The sequence below is a fragment of the Mustelus asterias genome, unplaced genomic scaffold (genome assembly GCF_964213995.1).
Source record: "Mustelus asterias unplaced genomic scaffold, sMusAst1.hap1.1 HAP1_SCAFFOLD_4794, whole genome shotgun sequence".
Lineage (NCBI taxonomy): Eukaryota > Metazoa > Chordata > Chondrichthyes > Carcharhiniformes > Triakidae > Mustelus > Mustelus asterias.
Window position 1 is genome coordinate 1,770 of NW_027594737.1, and position 11,678 is coordinate 13,447.

At 56.1% G+C, this 11,678-nt stretch overlaps 1 protein-coding gene across 1 annotated transcript; it reads left to right on the plus strand.

Moving 5' to 3' along the window:
• The first annotated feature begins 476 nt into the window (after positions 1-476).
• LOC144491235 (triosephosphate isomerase B-like) lies at positions 477-9,221 on the plus strand. The gene is made up of 4 exons (XM_078208916.1): positions 477-632; positions 4,692-4,824; positions 5,900-5,985; positions 8,991-9,221. Exons 1-4 carry the CDS (start codon positions 555-557, stop codon positions 9,204-9,206), a joined length of 513 nt encoding a protein of 170 aa, XP_078065042.1. The 5' UTR covers positions 477-554; the 3' UTR covers positions 9,207-9,221.
• The last annotated feature ends 2,457 nt before the right edge of the window (positions 9,222-11,678 follow it).

Sequence of the window (11,678 nt, forward strand, 5' to 3'; positions counted from 1 at the left end):
TCTCTCTCTCTCTCGCTCCCCCCTCTCTCTCTCTCTCTCGCTCCCCCTCTCTCTCTCTCTCTCGCTCCCCCCTCTCTCTCTCTCTCTCGCTCCCCCTCTCTCTCTCTCTCTCGCTCCCCCCCTCACAGAGGTGGTATTTGGGGTCCCGGCCCCCTATCTCCGACTGCATCCGTAAGACTCTCGACAGCAAGTTGAGGTGGCGGCTCAGAATTGCTACAAAGTGGAAAAAGGGGCCTTCACAGGGAGATCAGGTACACGGGAGCCCCGTTCTTTCGGTTCGGAAGGGAGGGGGAAGCACTTATTGGCCAACCCTGAGTGTGCCGGTGGTTTCAGGGCCATTCCGACCTCCGACGACAGAGCGCTATCGAGGGTGCGCCACCTTGCCGGAGAAGTATCTGACCCATGGTCCCGATCCCGCCTCTATTCGCAGAGTTCTGCTGGGTGCTCATTCAAGCGTTTCTCTGTTGGTGCAAAGTACTGCAAAGCATTCCTGGCGCCCATCAGTCTATTCTGGAGGTGATCTGATTGGATTTTTCTTCTGTTTTCAGCCTGCTATGATTAAGGATTGCGGAGGCAAATGGGTTATTCTGGGCCATTCCGAGCGACGTCACGTCTTCGGAGAGTGTGATGAGGTAGGGACAAGAGATACAGAGTAACGCTCCCTCTACGCTTTCCCCATCAAACACTCCCAGGACAGGTACAGCACGGGGTTAGATACAGAGTAAAGCTCCCTCTACACTGTCCCCGATCAAACACTCCCAGGACAGGTACAGCACGGGGTTAGATACAGAGTAAAGCTCCCTCTACACTGTCCCCATCAAACCCTCCCAGGACAGGTACAGCACGGGGTTAGATACAGAGTAAAGCTCCCTCTACACTGTCCCCGATCAAACACTCCCAGGACAGGTACAGCACGGGGTTAGATACAGAGTAAAGCTCCCTCTACACTGTCCCCATCAAACACTCCCAGGACAGATACAGCACGGGGTTAGATACAGAGTAAAGCTCCCACTACACTGTCCCCCATCAAACACTCCCAGGACAGGTACAGCACGGGGTTAGATACAGAGTAAAGCTCCCTCTACACTGTCCCCATCAAACACTCCAGGACAGGTACAGCACGGGGTTAGATACAGAGTAAAGCTCCCTCTACACTGTCCCCGATCAAACACTCCCAGGACAGGTACAGCACGGGGTTAGATACAGAGTAAAGCTCCCTCTACACTGTCCCCATCAAACCCTCCCAGGACAGGTACAGCACAGGGTTAGATACAGAGTAAAGCTCCCTCTACACTGTCCCGATCAAACACTCCCAGGACAGGTACAGCACGGGGTTAGATACAGAGTAAAGCTCCCTCTACACTGTCCCCATCAAACACTCCCAGGACAGATACAGCACGGGGTTAGATACAGAGTAAAGCTCCCACTACACTGTCCCCCATCAAACACTCCCAGGACAGGTACAGCACGGGGTTAGATACAGAGTAAAGCTCCCTCTACACTGTCCCCCATCAAACACTCCCAGGACAGGTACAGCACGGGGTTAGATACAGAGTAAAGCTCCCTCTACACTGTCCCCCATCAAACACTCCCAGGACAGGTACAGCACGGGGTTAGATACAGAGTAAAGCTCCCTCGACACTGTCCCCCATCAAACACTCCCAGGACAGGTACAGCACGGGGTGAGATACAGAGTAAAGCTCCCTCTACACTGTCCCCGTCAAACACACCCAGGACAGGTACAGCACGGGGTTAGATACAGAGTAAAGCTCCCTCTACACTGTCCCCATCAAACACTCCCAGGACAGGGACAGCACGGGGTTAGATACAGAGTAAAGCTCCCTCTGCACTGTCCCCCATCAAACACTCCCAGGACAGGAACAGCACGGGGTTAGATACAGAGTAAAGCTCCCTCTACACTGTCCCCGTCAAACACACCCAGGACAGGTACAGCACGGGGTTAGATACAGAGTAAAGCTCCCTCTGCACTGTCCCCCATCAAACACTCCCAGGACAGGGACAGCACGGGGTTAGATACAGAGTAAAGCTCCCTCTACACTGTCCCCGTCAAACACACCCAGGACAGGTACAGCACGGGGTTAGATACAGAGTAAAGCTCCCTCTACACTGTCCCCATCAAACACTCCCAGGACAGGGACAGCACGGGGTTAGATACAGAGTAAAGCTCCCTCTACACTGTCCCCATCAAATACTCCCAGGACAGGTACAGCACGGGGTAAAGCTCCCTCCACAACAATAGGTAGGGAGGTGATTGTGAACTGGAGGAGGTTACAGAGATAGGGAGGGGGTGTAGGAGCTGGAGGAGGTTACGGAGATAGGGAGGCGTGTAGGGGCTAGAGGAGGTTACAGAGATAGGCAGGGGTGAAGGGGAGGGAGGAGGTTACAGAGATAGGGAGGGTGTGTAGGGATCTGGAGGATGTTACAGAGACGGAGGGGTGTGGGAGCTGGAGGAGGTTACAGAGATAGGGAGTGGTGTAGGGGGCTGGAGGAGGTTGCAGAGATAGGGAGGGGTGTTGAGGCTGGAGGAGGTTAGAGATAGGGAGGGGGTGTCGGGGCTGGAGGAGGTTGTAGGGACGGGGTGTAGGGGCTGGAGGAGGTTACAGAGATCGGGAGGGGGTGTAGGGGGCTGGAGGAGGTTACAGAAATAGGGAGGGATGTAGGGGGCTGGAGGAGGTTACAGAGATAGGGAGGGCGTGTAGGGGCTGGTGGAGGTTGCAGAGATAGGGAGGGGTGTAGGGGGCTGGAGGAGGTTACAGAAATAGGGAGGGATGTAGGGGGCTGGAGGAGGTTACAGAGATAGGGAGGGGGTGTAGGGGCTGGAGGAGGTTACAGAGATAGGGAGGGGTGTAGGGGCTGGTGGAGGTTGCAGAGATAGGGAGGGGTGTTGGGGCTGGAGGAGGTTACAGAGATAGGGAGGGGTGTAGGGGCTGGAGGAGGTTACAGAGATAGGGAGGGGTGGAGGGGCCTGGAGGAGGCTACAGAGATAGGGAGGGGTGTAGGGGGCTGGAGGAGGTTGTAGGGAGGGTGTGTAGGGATCTGGAGGATGTTACAGAGACGGTGGGGTGTAGGGGGCTGGAGGAGGTTACAGAAATAGGGAGGGATGTAGGGGGCTGGAGGAGGTTACAGAGATAGGGAGGGGCGTAGGGGCTGGAGGAGGTTACAGAGATAGGGAGGGGGTGTAGGGGCTGGAGGAGGTTACAGAGATAGGGAGGGGGTGTAGGGGCTGGTGGAGGTTGCAGAGATAGGGAGGGGTGTTGGGGCTGGAGGAGGTTACAGAGATAGGGAGGGGTGTAGGGGCTGGAGGAGGTTACAGAGATAGGGAGGGGTGTAGGGGCTGGAGGAGGTTACAGAGATAGGGAGGGGGTGTAGGGGGCTGGAGGAGGTTACAGAGATAGGGAGGGGTGTAGGGGAGGGAGGAGGTTACAGAGATAGGAAGGAGTGTAGGGGGCTGGAGGAGGTTACAGAGATAGGGAGGGGTGTAGGGGCTGGAGGAGGTTACAGAGATAGGGAGGGGTGTAGGGGCTGGAGGAGGTTACAGAGATAGGGAGGGGTGTAGGGGCTGGAGGAGGTTACAGTGATAGGGAGGGGTGTAGGGACCTGGAGGAGGCTACAGAGATAGGGAGGGGGTGTAGGGGCTGGAGGAGGTTACAGAGATAGGGAGGGTGGTGTAGGGGCTGGAGGAGGTTACAGAGACAGGGAGGGGTGTAGGGGCTGGAGGAGGTTACAGAGATAGGGAGGGGTGTAGGGGGCAGGAGGAGGTTACAGAGATAGGGAAGGGTGTAGGGGCTGGAGGAGGTTACAGAGATAGGGAGGGGGTGTCGTGGCTGGAGGAGGTTACAGAGATAGGGAGGGGGTGTAGGGGGCTGGAGGAGGTTACAGAGATAGGGAGGGGGTGTAGGGGGCTGGAGGAGGTTACAGAGATAGGGAGGGCTGTCGGGGCTGGAGGAGGTTACAGAGACAGGGAGGGGGTGTAGGGGGCTGGAGGAGGTTACAGAGATAGGGAGGGGTGTAGGGGCTGGAGGAGGTTACAGAGATAGGGAGGGCTGTCGGGGCTGGAGGAGGTTACAGAGACAGGGAGGGGGTGTAGGGGGCTGCAGGAGGTTACAGAGATAGGGAGGGGGTGTAGGGGGCTGGAGGAGGTTACAGAGATAGGGAGGGGTGTAGGGGGCTGGAGGAGGTTACAGAGATAGGGAGGGTTGCAGGGGCTGGAGGGGGTTACAGAGATAGGGAGGGGTGTAGGGGCTGGAGGAGGTTACAGAGATAGGGAGGGGTGTAGGGGCTGGAGGGGGTTACAGAGATAGGGAGGGGTGTAGGGGCGGGATGAGGTTACAGAGATAGGGAGGCGTGTAGGGGCTGGAGGAGGTTACAGAGATAGGGAGGGGTGTAGGAAGCTGGAGGAGGTTACAGAGATAGGGAGGGGTGTAGGGGCTGGAGGAGGTTACAGGGATAGGGAGGGGGGTAGGGGCTGGAGGAGGTTACAGAGATAGGGAGGGGTGTAGGGGGCTGGAGGAGATTACAGAGATAGGGAGGAGTGTAGGGGCTGGAGGAGGTTACAGAGATAGGGAGGGGGTGTCGGGGCTGGAGGGGGTTACAGAGATAGGGAGGGTGGAAGTTACAGAGGGATGTTCTCCGAGAGTTGACCAGGTCTCCTCTGCATTGATGCATTGCAGCTCATTGGACAGAAGGTGGCGCACGCCTTGGAGGCCGGTCTGGGTGTCATTGCCTGCATTGGTGAGAAACTGGATGAGCGAGAGGGCGGCTCCACTGAGGCGGTCGTCTTTGCCCAGACCAAGGTCATAGCAGGTACTGAGAGAGCGCCGCACTGTGGGAGGGTCAGTGCTGAGGGAGCGCCGCACTGTGGGAGGGTCAGTGCTGAGGGAGCGCCGCACTGTGGGAGGGTCAGTGCTGAGGGAGCGCCGCACTGTGGGAGGGTCAGTGCTGAGGGAGCGCCGCACTGTGGGAGGGTCAGTGCTGAGGGAGCGCCGCACTGTGGGAGGGTCAGTGCTGAGGGAGCAACGCACTGGGAGGGTCAGTGCTGAGAGAGCGCCGCACTGTGGGAGGGTCAGTGCTGAGGGAGCGCCGCACTGTGGGAGGGTCAGTGCTGAGGGAGCGCCGCACTGTGGGAGGGTCAGTGCTGAGGGAGCGCCGCGCTGTGGGAGGGTCGGTGCTGAGGGAGCGCCGCACTGTGGGAGGGTCAGTGCTGAGGGAGTGCCGCACTGTGGGAGGGTCAGTGCTGAGGGAGTGCCGCACTGTGGGAGGGTCGGTGCTGAGGGAGCGCCGCACTGTGGGAGGGTCAGTGCTGAGGGAGTGCCGCACTGTGGGAGGGTCAGTGCTGAGGGAGCGCCGCACTGTGTGAGGGTCAGTGCTGAGAGAGCGCCGCACTGTGGGAGGGTCAGTGCTGAGGGAGCGCCGCACTGTGGGAGGGTCAGTGCTGAGGGAGCGCCGCACTGTGGGAGGGTCAGTGCTGAGGGAGTGCCGCACTGTGGGAGGGTCAGTGCTGAGGGAGCACCGCACTGTGGGAGGGTCAGTGCTGAGGGAGCGCCGCACTGTGGGAGGGTCAGTGCTGAGGGAGCGCCGCACTGTGGGAGGGTCGGTGCTGAGGGAGCGCCGCACTGTGGGAGGGTCAGTGCTGAGGGAGCGCCGCACTGTGGGAGGGTCAGTGCTGAGGGAGCGCCGCACTGTGGGAGGGTCAGTGCTGAGGGAGCGCCGCACTGTGGGAGGGTCAGTGCTGAGGGAGCGCCTCACTGTGGGAGGGTCAGTGCTGAGGGAGCGCCGCACTGTGGGAGGGTCAGTGCTGAGGGAGCGCCGCACTGTGGGAGGGTCAGTGCTGAGGGAGTACCGCAGTGGCTTCTTACATGTTTTCCCTCCTGCTCTGCAGCCAATGTGAAGAAATGGGATCATGTGGTCTTGGCGTACGAACCCGTGTGGGCCATTGGAACTGGCAAAACAGCCACACCTCAGCAGGTGAGTGCGATGTTCGTGGGTCCCGGTGGGGGTGGGGGCTTGTGTGGGATAGTTTCCCAATACCTCACTCCTCCCCCTGACTTGTCCTGTTCACTCCTTCCTGTCCACACGGGAGTCGTACCTCCAGTTAGCACTGAAAAGCCAACTTGGTGAGACCTTTACTGTACCAAATCGCCCCGTAGCACTGTTGATCAAGCAATTCCCTTTTTTTTTGTCCCCATGTTGTGCTTTGGACTGCGATATGTTCCCATTGAGCAGAAACTGAACTGGGACCCAGCCATATCAATACTGTGGCTCCCAGAGCAGGACAGAGGCTGGGAATCCTGCGGAGAGTAACTCCCCTCCTGACTCCCACCTCCCCAAAGCCGGTCCCACCATCGACAAGGACACAAGTCCGGAGTGTGATGGGATTCTCTCCACTCGCCTGGATGGATACGGCTCCCGACAACACTCGAGAAAGCTCGACACCCTCCAGGACAAAGCAGCCCCCTCCCCCCCCGCTCGATCGACACGCTAACCACAAACATTCACTCCTTCCACCACCCACGCACAGCGGCAGCCGTGTGAACCGTCTACAAGACGCACCGCAGCGACTCGCCAAGGCTCCTTCCACAGCACCTTCCAAACCCACCACCTCTACCATCTAGAAGGACAAGGGCAGCAGACACATGGGGAACACCCACCGCCTGCAAGTTCCCCCCTCCGAGCCCCTCACACCATCCCCGACTTGGAAACATATCGGCCGTTCCTTCACTGTGGCTGGGGTCGAAATCCCGGAACTCCCTCCCTAACAGCGCCGTGGGTGTACCTACACCACACACGGGGACTGACTGATGTCCAATAACAATCCTAGAACTCCCTCCCTAACAGCGCCGTGGGTGTACCTACACCACACACGGGGACTGACTGATGTCCAATAACAATCCTGGAACTCCCTCCCTAACAGCACCGTGGGTGTACCTACACCACACACGGGGACTGACTGATGTCCAATAACAATCCTGGAACTCCCTCCCTAACAGCACCGTGGGTGTACCTACACCACACACGGGGACTGACTGATGTCCAATAACAATCCTGGAACTCCCTCCCTAACAGCACCGTGGGTGTACCTACACCACACACGGGGACTGACTGATGTCCAATAACAATCCTGGAACACCCTCCCTAACAGCGCCGTGGGTGTACCTACACCACACACGGGGACTGACTGATGTCCAATAACAATCCTGGAACTCCCTCCCTAACAGCACCGTGGGTGTACCTACACCACACACGGGGACTGACTGATGTCCAATAACAATCCTGGAACTCCCTCCCTAACAGCGCCGTGGGTGTACCTACACCACACACGGGGACTGACTGATGTCCAATAACAATCCTGGAACTCCCTCCCTGACAGCGCCATGGATGTACCGATACTGACACGAGGATCCCAGTGGGTTCAAGATGGCGGCTCACTGACTCCCCTTCTCAAGGGGGGAGGGGAGGGGGGACAACTAACATTGGCCAATGAGTGCTGGATTCAGCCCAGGACCCGAGAGATGAGTGGCACAGTGGGTTCACACTGCTGCTTCACAGCGCCAGGGACCCGGGTTCGATTCCCGGCTCGGGTCACTGTCTGTGTGGAGTTTGCACATTCTCCTCGTGTCTGCGTGGGTTTCCTCCGGGTGCTCCGGTTTCCTCCCACTGTCTAAAGAGTAGGTTAGGTGGATTGGCCACGCTAAATTGCCCCTTAGTGTCCAAAGATGTGCAGGTTGGGTGGATTGGCCATGCTAAATTGTCCCTTAGTGTCCAAAGATGTGCAGGTTAGGTGGATTGGCCATGCTAAATTGTCCCTTAGTGTCCAAAGATGTGCAGGTTGGGTGGATTGGCCATGCTAAATTGCCCCTTAGTGTCCAAAGATGTCCAGGTTGGGTGGATTGGCCATGCTAAATTGCCCCTTAGTGTCCAAAGATGTGCAGGTTGGGTGGATTGGCCATGCTAAATTGTCCCTTAATGAGGTACAGGAGTCTCTCAAGGGCATCCATCCCAGAAAAGCCATCCAAAATGCCTGTAAGGACTGCTCTCTGTAACACAAGAGAGCCTAGCCAAAATATGCTTAGATATAGCAGACCTCAGGAAATGTGACAAAATAACATGATCCAACAATTTCCAAATTAAGTACATGCATCTACTCCAAGTGTACATATCACAAAGTGCATTTAAAACTTTTTGAATGCTTAGCATACATTGCCACATGGTGACTGTTATAACTCAGATATCAGAGGGATGTTTTTTACACAGAGGGTGGTGGGGGCCTGGAATGCGCTGCCAAGTAGGGTGGTGGAGGCAGGCACGCTGACATCGTTTAAGACTTACCTGGATAGTCACATGAGCAGCCTGGGAATGGAGGGATACAAACGATTGGTCTAGTTGGACCAAGGAGCGGCACAGGCTTGGAGGGCCGAAGGGCCTGTTTCCTGTGCTGTACTGTTCTTTGTTCTTTGTCCAAAGATGTGCAGGTTAGGTGGATTGGCCGTGCTAAATTGTCCCTTAGTGTCCAAAGATGTGCAGGTTGGGTGGATTGGCCATGCTAAATTGTCCCTTAGTGTCCAAAGATGTGCAGGTTGGGTGGATTGGCCGTGCTAAATTGTCCCTTAGTGTCCAAAGATGTGCAGGTTAGGTGGATTGGCCGTGCTAAATTGTCCCTTCGTGTCCAAAAGATGTGCAGGTTGGGTGGATTGGCCATGCTAAATTGTCCCTTCGTGTCCAAAAGATGTGCAGGTTGGGTGGATTGGCCATGCTAAATTGTCCCTTCGTGTCCAAAGATGTGCAGGTTGGGTGGATTGGCCGTGCTAAGTTGCCCCTCAGTGTCAGGGGGAATTAGCAGGCTGAATATGTGGGGTTACGGGGTTCGGGCTTGAGTGAGAGTGTGGTCAGTGCAGTCTCGATGGGCCGAATGGCCTCCTCCTGTACTCTCGGTGTTCTATGATTCTCCCTCACTCTGTTGTGTTCTCTCTCAGGCCCAGGAAATTCACCATAAGATTCGTAAGTGGCTGAAGGACCATGTCTCGGAGGAAGTCTCCAAGAGTGTGCGCATCATCTACGGAGGTTGGTACGCGCAGGGAGGGGTCCATCGCGCCTCCCCCCCCCCCCCGGTCTCTTTCCCGGAGCCGTCCTCCCCACCCCCTGTCTGCCGGGGGCGGGGGGGGGCTGACAAGACACTTCACTCAAGCTGACAGGCCATTCGGCCCTCATGTACCTGCTGACCCCCCTGACCATGTGTGGATTCCTGACTGCAAGACGCAACAGGTGGAATGGCCTCCCCTTTGCGCTGACTGTTCCCCAATGGGGGTGGGAGGGAGGGGGAATATCGGAGCAGAATGAGGCCACTCGGCCCATCGAGTCTGCTCCGCCATTCAACCATGGCTGATATTTTTCTCATCCCCTTTCTCCTGCCTTTTCCCCATAACCCCTGATCCCCTTATTAATCAGGAACCCATCTATCTCTGTCTTAAAGACACTCAATGGCCCGGCCTCCACAGCCTTCTGCGGCAAAGAGTTCCACAGATTCGCCACCCTCTGGCTGGAGAACTTCCTCCTCATCTCTGTTTTAAAGGATCGTCCCTTCAGCCTGAGGTTGTTCCCTCTGGTTCTAGTTTTTCCCACTGGTGGAAACATCCTCTCCACGTCCACTCTATCCTCGCAGTATCCTGTAAGTTTCAATAAGATCCCCCCTCCTCATCCTTCTAAACTCCAACGAGCACAGACCCAGAGTCCTCAACCGTTCCTCACACGACAAGCTCTTCATTCCAGGGATCATTCTTGTGAACCTCCTCTGGACCCTTTCCAAGGCCCAGCACATCCTTCCTTAGATACGGGGCCCAGAACTGCTCACGATACTCCAAATGGGGTCTGCCCAGAGCCTTATACAAGCCTCAGAAGTCCATCCCTGCTCTGGGGTGGCACGCACGGTGGCACAGTCAGTTGGCACTGCTGCCTATCAGTGCCAGGGACTGATTCCCAGCCTCGGGTCACTGTCTGTGCGGAGTCTGCACGTTCTCCCCGTGTCTGTGTGGGTTTCCTCCGGGTGCTCCGGTTTCCTCCCACAGTCTGAAAGATGGGTGGGTTGGCCATGCTAAATTGTCCCTTAGTGTCCAAAGATGTGCGGGTTGGGTGGATTGGCCATGCTAAGTTGCACCTTAGTGTCCAAAGATGTGCGGGTTGGGTGGATTGGCCATGCTAAGTTGCACCTTAGTGTCCAAAGATGTGCGGGTTGGGTGGATTGGCCATGCTAAATTGTCCCTTAGTGTCCAAAGATGTGCAGGTTGGGTGGATTGGCCATGCTAAGTTGCACCTTAGTGTCCAAAGATGTGCGGGTTGGGTGGATTGGCCATGCTAAATTGTCCCTTAGTGTCTGGGGGGATTAGCAGGGTAAATGTGTGGTGTTGTAGGGATAGGGTCTGGGTGGGACTGTGGTCAGTGCAGACTCGACATAGCCCTCTGGACATGAATACTAACATTGCATTTGCCTTCCTAACTGCCGACTGAACCTGCACGTTAACCGTCAGAGAATCTTGAACCAGGATCCCAAGTCCCTTTGTGTTTCTGATTTCCGAAGCCTTTCCCCATTTAGAAAATAGTCTGTGCCTGTGTTCTTGCTTCCAAAAGTGCAGAACCTCATGCTTTCTCACGTTGTATCCAGAGTATGAAGTTTACAGCATGGAAACAAGCCCTTTGGCCCAACTTATCCATGCTGCCCTTTTTATTTAAACCCCGAAGCTAATCCCAATTGCCCGCATTTGGCCCATATCCCTCTATACCCATCTTACCCATGTAACTGTCTAAATGCTTTTTAAAAGACAAAATTGTACCCGCCTCTACTACTACCTCTGGCAGCTCGTTCCAGACACTCACCACCCTCTGTGTGAAATAATTGCCCCTCTGGACACTTTTGTATCTCTCCCCTCTCACCTTAAACCTCTGCCCTCTAGTTTAGACTCCCCTTCCTTTGGGAAAATATATTGACTATCTAGCTGATCTGTGCCCCTCATTATTTTATAGACCTCTATAAGATCATCCCTCAGCCTCCTACGCTCCAGAGAAAAAAGTCCCAGTCTATCCAGCCTCTCCTTATAACTCAAACCATCAAGTCCCGATAGCATCCTAGTAAATCTTTTCTGCACTCTTTCTAGTTTAATAATATCCTTTCTATAATAGGGTGAGCAGAACTGTACACAGTATTCCAAGTGTGGCCTCACCAATGTCTTGTACAACTTCAACAAGACGTCCCAACTCCTGTATTCAATGTTCTGACCGATGAAACCATGCATGCCGAATGCTGCCTTCACCAGTTTGGGTGGAGGGAGCCCCCTCCTTCTCTGCACCTCCCTCTCGCAGTGACATGACCAACTCTGTATAACCTCGAGGGAAGCTTTGAGGGTGTAATCCGAGGCCTCTGCTGTTTCTGACAATGTCTCTTTTATTTTCCCATACCCCTCTCTCGCTCCCCCCCTCTCTCTCTCGCTCCCCCCTCTCTCTCTCGCTCCCCCCTCTCTCTCTCGCTCCCCCCCTCTCTCTCTCGCTCCCCCCTCTCTCTCTCGCTCCCCCCCTCTCTCTCTCGCTCCCCCCTCTCTCTCTCGCTCCCCCCTCTCTCTCTCGCTCCCCCCCCTCTCTCTCTCGCTCCCCCCCTCTCTCTCTCGCTCCCCCCC

Excerpts from the sequence above, each read along its gene's own strand:
- LOC144491235 (XM_078208916.1), top strand. The coding sequence starts at position 555 with ATGATTAAGGATTGCGGAGGCAAATGGGTTATTCTGGGCCATTCCGAG. Across the intron at positions 633-4,691 it reads TCTTCGGAGAGTGTGATGAG|CTCATTGGACAGAAGGTGGC; the intron begins GTAGGGACAAGA and ends GATGCATTGCAG. Across the intron at positions 5,986-8,990 it reads AAACAGCCACACCTCAGCAG|GCCCAGGAAATTCACCATAA; the intron begins GTGAGTGCGATG and ends GTTCTCTCTCAG.